Source organism: Enhydra lutris, unplaced genomic scaffold, assembly GCF_002288905.1.
Source record: "Enhydra lutris kenyoni isolate GAN:26980312 unplaced genomic scaffold, ASM228890v2 scaffoldscaffold56, whole genome shotgun sequence".
NCBI classification, from domain to species: Eukaryota; Metazoa; Chordata; class Mammalia; order Carnivora; family Mustelidae; genus Enhydra; species Enhydra lutris.
The window spans coordinates 6,658,806-6,671,999 of NW_019154140.1; the positions used below are offsets into that span (position 1 = coordinate 6,658,806).

Consider the following 13,194-nt stretch of genomic DNA (forward strand, 5'->3'; position numbering starts at 1 on the left):
GAAGAAGAAGCTGGATCCCCGCTGAGCAGGGACCCTGATGCAGGGCTCGATCACAGAACCATGAGATCATGACCTGAGCCAAAGATAGCCATTTAACTGGCTGAGGTACAGGTACTGAAGGTGAGGTACTGAAATCTGTATTTTAGAAACTGATCAGGGGCAAAGAGAATGGGGCTTGTCTAGCTGCCCCCAGAGAAAATCAACATGCTGGGCATGGCATATGGCTCTCAAATTCTACACATCTAACCCTAAGACAGGATCCAATTTAGGATTCTGAGGCAGTACAATATAACAGATAAGACCCAACGCTTGGGTCTAAATCCTGGCTCTGCTACTTACTGGCCATGTAACCTTGAAAGTTTCTTAATCTTTCCATGCTTTGTTTCTTCATCTATAAAATAGAAATGGTTAAACTACAGTATATACCTCCAAGGTCTGTGGTGACTATTATAACGAATAGAACATATAAAACATAATAGTGCCCAACATGATGTAAATGCTCAATAGATGTTAGCAAATATTATTATTTGGAAGATCCTAAGCATACAAGACCAGATTACAGATATCTAGAATATCTAGTGCTTATTATACTGAGTATCTAAAAATCTAAAGTTTTGAATAACCCAAAATATGAGGCAGGGATGTTTCTACTGGGCCTAAGAAAGGAAGCAAGTACTTAGAGAAAAAAACCGCAACCCCATCTCTTCCTTTGCTGTGAAAAATACCCTTCTGAAATAAAACAGGTTCCTCCAGGTTTAAGATTGAGGACAAAATAGTTTAAAGACTGTAATTAAACTACTTAAAATTATTAGCAGGAGCTGAGGGCCATACCTTTCTTTCAACCCAGTACATCAAATATTTATTAATATAACTTTTTCAATGTCAGTATATTTAATAACATACCTTTTTCAATATCATATATAAATTCAGGCTATTTTAGAAAGCTTAAATCTCATAACCTAGGTGACCCGGAACAAGTACAGAAAGATGAAAAAGGAAGTAGAAATGGACACCATGATGGAAATGATGGCAACAGAGTCAGAGCTGTTAAAAATCTACTCAGAAGATGTGAACTGCAGGGTAGGTGCCTTAAAAAGAATGAGAGCCAAATGTCCTCTTCCTCAGTCTTCCACCCTCATGTCCTCTCCCTAGATCTTCCACACACAAAAGGTAAATCAGCAGTTCTGAGACTCACAGGTATATTAAAAAAAATCAGCTGAGGTACTTATTTAAAATGCATTTCTCCACCACAGTGTCTCATACTCACTCAGAAGAACAGACAAACATAGGAGAGCCAATTCTATGTAGGTCATCTGAGGACCACACTTGGAGAAAAGATAATGCCTTGATTTAGTTTCTACTTAATGCTCACTATTTGAATATAAAAATAGGTGCGAGATTACCTCATCATTGAGCCAGTTCAGATGGTTTAGAGTTTGAATATCTTTGCGTGTAATGGTTAAGCGGAATGCTTCACTCAGAACTTCATCCTGGTTCCCATTACGAAATACATTCTTTATTTCCTTCTCCATTTCCTAGGGAACCAAGAGGTACCAGAGATGATGCCTACATGGCTACAGACTAGATTTCTCACCAAACCTCATATAATCCCCAGGCTATATTTATCAGTAATCAACTGTTCACTTCTAACATTTTGGTTTGGTTTCTATTCCTTCCAGTAATTTCCTGGATTACTTCCTTTCATCCCATCTTGTCCTCCCTTCTCATTTGCAGCACAAAATTTCAGACCCTTCTTTCTTTTATTCCTAAGTCTGAAATAACCTTCTGCTATCAGATTTTCTAAGTCCACAAGAAGACCTAATTATATTTCATATCTTTGGTCCATACAATTTCCTAGTAAATAGAATCTTTCCCAAAGGGTAGTAAGGGGATAAAGGTAGTGTCTTCAGACACATTTTCCTAGAAAAAAATTAGACTTCTTAAATGTAAATTATGGAATTCAGGACAACTATAATAAATGTGTTATACTTACCAGCTATAGGATAGTTTTTCCAACAGAAGAATGGATTAAGGAACAGATTATCTTAAATGTACAAAGACTTTTATGTATTTTCCAAATTTTTATACTGATTTTTACCACTTAAAAAAAAACCGTAAGCCTCAGCTTACTACTATTTGATGTCAAACTATTGTACACATACAAGTGATAATGTACATAAAATAAAACACAACTCTATTCAATGTTTTTTCACTGAAGTCATGAAAAGCCACTCACAATTCTTTCCTCAATTTTCAATAATCCTTTAAAAAGAAAGTCAAGATTGGTATTGTAATACAAATAAATGAAAGCAGGGGTATGCAACACAATTTAAATGCCAGGTGTTCTATTACTTTTACGTTTGAAATTCATTCAAAGTATTTCTTCTAAACACACTTGCTAGCACAAGAATCTGTAGTATGTAATTTACCTCTGTGATTTCAGGAAATTCATCTTCACTCTCAATTAATTTATGACCTTTCTTTTCTGTTTCTTGGGTGATTGTGACAGGGATCTCCTTTTCAAGCGGTACACGAAGATGCAGTTCTACCGAATCATGTACTGAATGTTCCTGTTCCTGCAATCTCTGCAAAAAAGAACTTTAGAGTAAGTAGGATAAGGAAAACTACTACTTTTCTACATACACTGAGCAGGACCAGCTGGAGAGACCAAGGACATACACTAATCATATATAATGTTATGCTACCATAACATCTTGCAATTACAATAGCTTTGATCCCAAGCCAGCTACTCTTCCAAATTAGTTTCAACTTGGATATGCTATTTATTTACAACCTTATCTCTAATTGTTTGTTTACCTGGTTTTGAAGCTGTAATGCTAGTGCTTTCTGCTCTTCAATCTGGCGCAATCTCTCCCGTGCTCGAGAATCATAAACACTAGTTCTAGGAAATGAAAAGGAATGGGACAAAAGTGCAGACCACTGTCTTAGCATCAGGCACATTGTTAATGAACGATGAACATTAAATATAAAACCCTCATACAGAAAGTCTAAAATCTGTACACTAATCTTATCGTTACACTACACTTATATTTTAAGACAAGTGAAACCAGGTAGTGTTATTAAAATTATCCTATTTTTATTGAAATGATGAATTTTTTTTTTTGCTAAATGGGAACAGGTGACTTTTGTGGATATTTGCAAATGTGTAGTCTCTTTTTTCCTTTAAGCATACTTCTAAGATTATGGAGAAAATGAAGCTTCATTCTAGAAACTCAAAAATGAGACTGAATCCCAAAGGAGCAAATAATATAAGATATAACTGAGGTTTCAATTCAAATATTTATGATCCAAAAGAAAAAATATGAGTTTTTTTCCCCTAAAAAAATTAGTAAGGCCAGGGATTTGGATAACTCAAAGTTACTGAAAATGGAGACTAAAAACTCAATAATTTTGCAAATTCCAGAAATGTGAATTATTCATTAAATTAGTTTTATCAATGTGAGAATAAGGGCATTTATTTTCCTTTCTATGTAATACCTAACTGAAAGTTCTCCAATCCAATTGAATTTCAGTAATTGTTACATATTTAACAAACCTAAGCAAAGACATGTCCCAACCCCAATTCGTTCTAAAAACCCAACAACTTAAAAGTTGTTTTATAAATAAATATTAAATAGGGAATCTTTACTGATTAAATATAGGTAGGGTGATTGGCTAATTGACTACTTCTAACTGGAAAGGAAATGATGGAGAAGGAAATTAACCAACCAAAATTAACAACTTACAATTCTTTGATCCACAGCTCTGCCTGAAAAAAAGTAGGACTATGGGTGGGGAAAAAAATATGACAAATGAGCAGGAGGATTATAAGAAAATTCAAATATCATCACCAAGAAAACCAATCATTTAAATAATTTACAAGAATGCTTTATATGTATGCAATAAGTAAAAAGTCCTAAATTACATAAAATAATCGCAACTAGGAACTAAAGGAATACAAGTACGAGTCATTTGCACACATACTAGTTAAAAAGATGACCCAAAGTTCGGCAGAGAAGTTAACTGTAGCATAGCTCTTGTGTGAGAGACCAAAACGATGTGAAAGAGCACATCACTTGTCAAGGTAATATATTAAGCTAGATCATTCCTCCTCCCAAATGCTTAAGATTAACAGATTTATTAATGATTTAGTCAAATCTTAGACTTCTTCTTGTCAGTCTACTTGAATCAAAATATTTTCAACTAAATCATACCACACACTAAAAATCCCCACCCACACAAGAATTTGTATCAAATGGCTAGTGAATCAATGAATCAAAGTGGAAAATCAGCAATACAACTCTACTCCAAAGATGAGCGACCAGTTCTAGTCCATGCAGCTCTTGTGACAATCCAAATGAATAATGCTTCGCAGAAGAGTCACAGGCATGTTCTCTCTCCTAGAGCCTCTTGCTCTTCTCAAATGTCATCATCTCCTTGCCAATCCCTAACTGAAGGATTTCTCAAAGAGACAAACAGAGGAGTGAACACTTTTCCAAAGAAACCTTTTAGATACATAGAACAAGTAAACAGAGGAAAGCATCAAATTGGGAGTTAAGAGACCTGGATCTCCTGGAGCAATCCCTGATTCACTTTGTGACTTCGACAAAGTCACTTCATTTCCATGGGTCTTAGTTTCAGATTTGTAAAATATGGAAATCAGAGTCCCTGTCAGTTCTTCAATTGCTATGGTCTGTCTTAGTGAAGGCAAGAACAAGGATTCAAGAGCGTATCCCTTGCTCCTTAGCCTACCTTTTGAGAATCAGTATTCCCAATCATCCTTAGGCTAGGGTTTGGCAATGACAATATTGTTCTATTGCCTCCCCACTATAACTGAGGTTAATGAATGGAAAACATACACGTAGTGGCCTATACCCTTGGCACAGTGAATACTGATGTAACAACCACGATAGAAAGTCAGAGAGATCAGTGGTAGCACTGTGAGAGGTCTAGTGTGTGACATTAAAAACAAATGAACATGAAAACACATTTACTGCACAATATAAGGAAGTGACAAGAACTGCCCAGAATTTCATGGTATTGTATCACACTATTAAAGCTTGTCTGCTTCCTTATTAGACCATAAACTTAATGAGCATAGGAATTTTTGTGTTTTGTATTTACTACCATATCCTCTGCACTAAGAATGTGCTTGGCACACAGCAGGTACTCAGTACTTACTGAATAAATGAATAATGTAAGGGAAAAGTACTGCTCTTCAATGGATCAAGGTATTTGGTGGCTTAAGAAAGTAAAATAAGATTATACGTTATTTTTCATATGATTGAAGCACACAGTAATAACTAAAACAACTTATGAGCACCTACTTAGTGCTCTGTGTGAAATTCTGCTTTAGATGTTTTATAGTAGTTAAGCCTCATGATAATTCTCATACTAGTTAAACCTCAATATAATATGTAATAAGGAATTATTCCTCGTAGTGTACAGAAAAGGAAACTGAGGTTCAGAGGATAATCTGTTTTGGAAGTCAGGATTAGAAACGATGTCTGTCCAATTCTGAAGGCTGTGATTTCTTCTCTTGCAATGTGCCTTTCAGTAAACCAAAGCCTTAAACCAACAGGGAGATGATGAATACTTGAGCTACTCAAGAGATCATTTAAGGCTTTCTAGGAAATGCATGTTTAACAAAGATTTATTTACTAAGTACCTATCATATGCCAGGCATTATCAACATTAGGTTATTAGTGCAAAGGTATTAGTAATGAACAGACATAGGGATAGAAGTACTAGAAGAAAAGGCTTATGCTGCCCGGAGAAGTCAGAGAAATGTCTTGAGAAAAAAATAACACCTGAGTCAGATTCTGCAAAGCAAAACAACAAGTGGACAAGGAGAGAAAGGGAATTACAGGGATTAGGATCAGCATGTACAATGGCACAAAATAGGAAATGGAATGGCATATTCTGGGAAATAAGGGCAGATCCTCACTGCTAGACCTTAACCAAGAGGCAGTGGTGGGAGATTAAGAATAAAGAGCCAATCAACCAAGTCTTGAGAGAGCAGACTCCAACTGCGATAAACAGCATTAGTCAATCTGATCCCAACAGACCATTTCTCCCGCCATCTCATTCTTCAGGCATCACCAAGAGAAATCTTCCATAAAGGGAAGGTATACCCAGTAAAGAACCATTAAAGAATTAAAAGTACTCTTTACATGAGATCGACCTTTTCCCAGGAAAAAATACCTACTTTGTGTACTATGTGTGAAAACACTTTTATAAGTGCTTTTTAAGTATATTAACCTTCACAGCAATTCAAAAAATAGTAAGGTATTAATACTGGCATTTTCACTGATAAGGAAACTAAGGTTCAGAAGAGTAACTTGTCCAAAGTTACATGATGCCTGGACAAAATCAGAACCCAGGTCTGGGACTCAAGAAAAAAGAAATGTATAAAGAATAAGAACTCCAAACTCTAAAGTCTCCTTGAGAAACTATAACAGAGAATTTTTCTTTAAATATCTAAAATTCAGGACATTTGGAGAAATGCAAAGAAGTATAGAAACTGAGATGAGAAAGAATGTTTCACAATTGCTAACTTCCTCAATGGAAAACTGACACTATTATCATTCCAGCAACTGAATTGCTAAAGCCACAGAAACAGCAATGGCAAAGAAATTGCGATCTTAAGTAGTAACCCACTGAATTACAACGCAAAATGTTTCATATAGAAGTCAAGTATCATAGAAGATCATATTTGAATTGAGATTTAAAAGACAATAAAGAGATTCCTGCTTCTTTAGATAGACAAGTTGAGGTAGGGGCTACATACTAGGCAGAAGGAACACTGACTATGAAGGTAAGTAAGTACATATCATATATAGTCCAGCACGTAACAAACACAGGAAAGAGTCCCATCTTCCCATATGTCTCCTCCTCTCACCTCCATCACATCTCCCCTCAAATGTCCCTTATCAGACTTGCCATGACCACCCAGATAAACAGTGCCCCAGCCTATAAGTTACCCTGCTTTATTTTTCTTCACATTTATCACTACCAGATATAAATGTTTATCTACTCATTCATTATTTGTCCCCCATCTCTTTCCTTATACTTCTTTTTTTTTTTTTAAAGATTTTATTTATTTATTTGACAGAGAGAGAGAGAGATCACAAGTAGGCAGAGAGGCAGGCAGAGAGAGGAGGAAGCAGGCTCACTGCTGAGCAGAGAGCCTGATGCGGGGCTCGATCCCAGGACCCTGAGATCATGACCTGAGCCGAAGGCAGAGGCTTAACCCACTGAGTCACCCAGGCGCCCCTTTCCTTATACTTCTTATAACCAGAATGTAAGTTCCTTGAGTGCAGGGCTTTCATTTTGTTCACTACTGTTAGCCCTAATGTCTGTATTAGGACTTGGCACATAGTAAATGATCAATAAATACTTGTTAAAGGAAAGAACATGTGACAGGAAGTGAGGTGTGCAGAGGAAATGCTTTGTATACCATATCACGGAGTTTGGGCTTGACTCTAGTCTGAGAGCCAGCCACTCCTATTGGAATTTAATGAATAATCAGATATGCATTTTAAATAGACCACTCGGGTTGCAGAATGGAAGATGGAAAAGAACAGGCAAAGAATGGATTTGAGACCATGATGGAAGATGGAATGAAGCTCAACAATGAGGCCGGAGGAAGATGACCAATCAGAAAGTCACTGAAATAATTCAAATAACACAGGCAAGAGGTCTGAATTGAGGCAGTTTGACCTTATATTCTGTAACTCTTAGTGAAGAAATTGTGAGTAAGGGGAAGAAAAAGAAAATATGTCAAGAACGTCCTTTTTCTAAAGCTTACCTGGGAGCTGGAGTCTGGGAATCTTTCACTTTGAGTAAGATCACAGAGTCTGATCCTAAAAAGAAACACAAGAGCATATCATTATTAATAAAATCCTACGTAGTTATATACTCTAGATGCCTGTAGTTTAAGTTCCCATACTTTGTTATATTCTATTTTCATAAAAATAATGCAGCACAAGGACAAAGACAGGATGGAAGAGACAGAGAGAGAGGCAGGCCCATTTTCACTGAGCCAGAAAGAGGGCTTAGAGAAGAGCTTGCCTCACAAAGAAAGCAGTCGTTCTAAAATACAAGCACATAGGCCCTTCATCTCCTACTCCCAGGCTCTGCTTGATTCCTGCGCTGCTTCTTTCTGTTCCTGGGGAACAAGAACAAGCCAATATTTCTCAAAAGTTTTTAGTTCATGAACTACCACGAGACTGAATAAGGTGAAAGAAGGGAAGGAGGAACAGAAGGTAGAAAGACAGAAACAGCTATAGAAGTAGCAGAGTCTAAAACGTACAAATTCTATCATTTCATCATTTATTTTCAGTGTTGATAAAGGCAGGAATTGTGTCCTTCTAGAGGTTCATGTCCTAATCGAAATGATTAGAACCTCATTTAGAATATTTATTAAATGGTACAATAAAAGTAAGGAACACTTCAATGTACTATGGTATATTTGTTTCAGTTTAGTTGCATCTAACCCTTTGTCATACAACTTATGTGTCTTAGGTTAAAGGCTTTTTTAATGGTAGTTCCCAGTAAATCATCTCACAAAATTTTATAAAGGTTTTCATGAATACATGTAGCTATATAATGATGCCACCAACAATTTTAATCCCCAAGTGAAATTTTAAGAAAGTGAAGAATATCTTAAAAAAAATAAATAAATAAATCTGAGGAAGGAGGTAAGAGCCTTAGAGAATGATCTATCAAAAGATCATAATGTCTAACCATTTAACCTAAAACTTGTTTTAAGTTATATACCTAAATACATACTATCATAAACATACATAATACATACCTACAGAAGAGGAAAACTAAGCAAATGAAATTATCACAGAAAACCTTCATTAACTGGAGTGCAGAGTCTAGATATTTCAGTTAACTGAAACTTAGGTAGAAAACTCATTTTGTTTCTGAAATTTGCTGATGACCATTCTAAAATGCATAAACTTACTACACAACTTTTTAAAACATTACCTGGTTAAGAACTTTTACTTCAATACTTAATTGATGTTCTAAAACTCTTAGAACTTCAGAGTACTTAATGGTCATTGTAAAGTACTAGAGACAGAGAAAGTACTGAAGTAATTGGGCTGACTGTGCTGACCCTAGACTCTGCTCAGGAAGTTAATCTTTTAAGTAAAATATATGAAATCATCTGCATCTCCATGAAAGAAAAAAGTAAGTCACTTGCAGGTTTAGCTTATTTGTGGTAAGGCTAACTGAATTAAATGTATTTGAAGTTTCTTACATGTTAGTTACGTTACATTCAGATTACAACCTTGCCTATGATTCACATGGATCCCATCAACAGTTAACTGGCTATTAGGATTGAAAATATAGTTATACGAGACCAATTTCACCTTCTGATTGTGTATTTGAAGCTGGTAAGTGATCTGGCTGATGTAGAAGAGAGTGGTGATGTTGGGGTTGATGGAGAGGATCGGAATCTTTGGATCCGAATGCCACAACATCTGGGGCATAAGACGATAAGGAATACACACTGTGGGACAGTTGTTCCTGGGCAGTTAAAATGCTGGCAGATCCAGATGATGAAGTATCAGAGCCAATGATCTGAGCTGCACAAGAGTTTCCATTTTTAAACAGTGAGTCTTTCAAAGTATTCTTACTGGAACTAAGACATCGAGACCTAGTAAGAGAAGAATATAGTTTCAATATCAAATGACAAAATGAGAATTAAATTCATTTGAAATATGTTTCTGTGACTCACAGGTGTAAAGGAAAGTGTGTGGTGGGTTTTGCTACAGAAAACTGTTTCCCTGTGACCATCTGTAGCAGCTGTCTGTAAATCTCTCTTTCTTCTTCTTGGACTGTCTATATTAAAAAAAAAAAAAAAAAAAAAAAAAAAAGAAAGAAAGAAAGAAATCTTAGACACAACCAGTGAAGATTTTTTTTCAAAACAGCATCTAGATTCCCAGAAGTTCTGCCAAAGTTCAGATAGAATCCTTCAAGATAATTAAGAATTATCCTTAGAGATATTCTAGAAAATTATAAGAAGAGTGAAATGAAATAAATACCAGATAGTATATTTTGGAAAATTATGGGACACATATGTAAATAACAATGCAGACAGGCTCTAGGATATGAAACCAGAAGGCCAGTAGGCAGTCACTTTTGAGTCAACTGATAGAGTGCCAGAAACAAAATATTTGAGGATCTCTCAATTAGGATTCTAATAAACCCTACAATTCCTGACATCTACTAGAAAAACTATAAGGAAGTAACCAGAAGAGTCAAAATCAGAGTGGGATACCTTGCTGTTTTCTACTTTATCTAATTTTTAAGAGTATTTAAGTATTTTCCAGAGATGGTTTCCATCTCCAATATTTACTCTTCTTCCTAAGCCTCAGTACTGGATTCATTTATTGACTTTGAATACCTACTAAGCACAACTCACCAGAGATACTGCACTGAATAAAATAAAATAAAATTCCTGTCCTTGTGTCCTTACATTATAGTTAAAAGGAACAGTAAACAAGATTAGTCAGATAGTATGAAAAATTAAAGGGAATAGAAAATGATGGAGAGGAAAGAGCAAGAACAGATAAGACCCCTTTAAAAAGGTGGTATTTCAACAGAAACCTGTATCAAGGTAAGAGGTATGTCATAGAAATTTATAAAAGACTATTCCAGGTTGAAGGATAGCAAATGCAAAGGCCCTGAGACAGGTATGTGCTTAATGTGTTCAAGGAAAAGTGAGGTAATGGGGCGCCTGGGAGGTTCAGTCGTTAACCGTCTGCCTTCACCTCAGGTTGTGATCCCAGGCTCCTGGGATCTGGTCCTGCATTGGGCTCCCTGCTCAGCGGGAAGCCTGCTTTTCCCTCTCCCACTCCCCCTGCTTGTGTTCTGTCTCTCACTGTCTCTGTCAAATAAATAAAATCTTTAAAAAAAAAAAAAAAGGAAAAGTGACATCAGTGTGAATCAGCAGAGCAGTAAGAGAGGTTAGTTGGCAGAGAACCAGATTACACATGGACTTGTAACCATAGTAAAACGTTTATTCTATACTGATCCCCAGAAGCAGTGGGCTGCATTCACTAAATAGCATGCCCTGGTACTTTTAAAAAAAATCTGATATACAGTTTAACACAACCACCAATCTTCATGAAATAATTTTAATATTTTGTGCCAGGGCTAGCTACATCCTGCACTATGACATTTCAATGTGCGTAAGCATTTTATTCAGTTATAAATGTTAAAAGCAGAATGAAATTAAGCAACTATCTATGCAAAGGCAAACAGACATTAAGTTTTTTCTTCTTGGTCACTGTTTGCTACATAGTAACTGTCAATCTCATTGTCACTATAATGTTACTGATCTAACAAGATTCACCTTGAACTGTGAAGCATGACAACTCCTTATGAAAAAGAGCTATCCTTAAATTTGAATAGATGAGTAATAAGGTAGAATTAGTTAAGCATTTGGGGGAAAAACAGACCCAAGAGAAAAAACAAATTGCAATTTTCTATATGAAGAAAATAAACTCCTTTATTTTATCCCTTATACAATTAATACTGTATTTAAGATGACAGCAGCCCTTTTTCCTAGTGTTTGTGAAGAGACGGTCTACAGTATTGGACAGGCACTTCAGTAAGAGCACAAAAGTGATAATGGTTAGCAGGTATACATTATTATCAATCACCAAATCTGTAGGTTTTGGCTGTTGTAATGGGGAGGCCATGAGTATCTGGGAGATAAATTTAAAAGCTGTAATTAAGGGGCATCTGGGTGGCTCAGATGGTTAAGCCTCTGCCTTCGGCTCAGGTCATGATCTCCAGGTGTTGGGATCGAGCCCCATGTCAGGCTCTCTGCTCAATGGGGAGTCTGCTTCTCCCTTTCCCTCTGCCTCTCCCGCTTCGTGCATGCGTGCGCTCTCTCTGTCTCTGTATCTGTCTCAAATGAATAATAATTAAAAAAAAAAATCTAAAAAATTTTTTTAAAGCTGTAATTAAAATAAATTCCTTTTTATTAAAACCTAAATTTGCTGTTATAAAGGTTCTTTAAGTAGACAGTCTGAAGAATGAAGCATCATTACCGATTATTAGATTGTAAGAGACTGCCAACCAACTCCATAGTGAAAAAGCTGTGTTACCTGGCACTTTAATGACTGAAATTTTTGAACCACCACCAAAGTTGATCCCACATTCCCACTATACCAAATAACCTAATTCATAATCCACAATACAATGGGGTTAACAGTATGTTGTTTTCAGGAGTGAGAAAATGGAGGGAGTGAAGGAAAATCAGAAGAGTAATACCACCTGGGTCATGGAAATTAACTCTTAATTAACCAATCATTGTAGTTCATTTCCATTGTCCTACCAAACTAAATTTTACAAAGGTTTGACTACATTATCACATCATAGGGAGGAAAATAAAGCAGAGAAATTGGGGTAAGAGGTTACTTTGACTACCAAGGGAATGTAAAGAAATACCCCCAACACATGAAGACTTCACAAACACACTGAGAACAGTGACATAGAAAGGCTCTTTGCCTGTGGTACCCTACAGACTTCAACTGTAAAAAGTTAAAAAACACTTCTCTCCTCCCTCATATCACATAGCAAAATAGTTTCTTAGAATAAATTTTTAGGGGCGCCTGGGTGGCTCAGTGGGTTAAAGCCTCTGCCTTCAGCTCAGGTCATGATCCCAGGGTCCTGGGATCGAGCCCCGCATCAGGCTCTCTGCTCAGTGGGGAGCCTGCTTCCCCTTCCCTCTCTGCCTGCCTCTCTGCCTACTTGTGATCTCTGTCTGTTGAATAAATAAATAAAAAGTCTTTAAAAATAAAGAAAGAAAGAAAGAATAAATTTTTATACTTCTAAATAAAACATGAATAACCAACGTGCTATTGACTCAGCTAAAGTAAATTATGACAAATCTAGATTAATTCAAGGTAATGAACTAATTTTTTAAAATCAATTAAACATACATAAGTCACCCACAGATCATTTTCTCCATCTTTTCAAAGAAAAACCTCTGTCTAAACCGGAACAGCCTCATAGTCATTAGACACCATAAAATAAACAGGAAGAGATGTTCTGTATTCCAAATAATTATCTGAGGTCTCTTGAAGCCTCATACTTTCACTTTCAACTATAGTCTAAAAAAGAAATTATAGAAAAAAGGTTAAGAATTTTTTACTGTTCTACATGACA

The 13,194-nt window shown here is 36.2% G+C and overlaps 1 protein-coding gene across 2 annotated transcripts in view; it reads right to left on the reverse strand.

Moving 5' to 3' along the window:
* Positions 1-13,194, reverse strand: part of LOC111157954 (SUMO1/sentrin specific peptidase 1) — a 49,991-nt gene that overhangs the window by 15,720 nt on the left and 21,077 nt on the right. For both annotated transcript variants that reach the window (XM_022519710.1, XM_022519709.1), the window contains 7 exons: positions 9,752-9,855; positions 9,384-9,670; positions 7,811-7,865; positions 3,747-3,785; positions 2,818-2,902; positions 2,430-2,585; positions 1,404-1,535 (listed from right to left, as the gene is read on the reverse strand). In XM_022519710.1, coding sequence (XP_022375418.1) covers positions 1,404-1,535; positions 2,430-2,585; positions 2,818-2,902; positions 3,747-3,785; positions 7,811-7,865; positions 9,384-9,670; positions 9,752-9,855 — 858 coding nt within the window. The remainder of the gene's footprint in view (positions 1-1,403; positions 1,536-2,429; positions 2,586-2,817; positions 2,903-3,746; positions 3,786-7,810; positions 7,866-9,383; positions 9,671-9,751; positions 9,856-13,194) is intronic.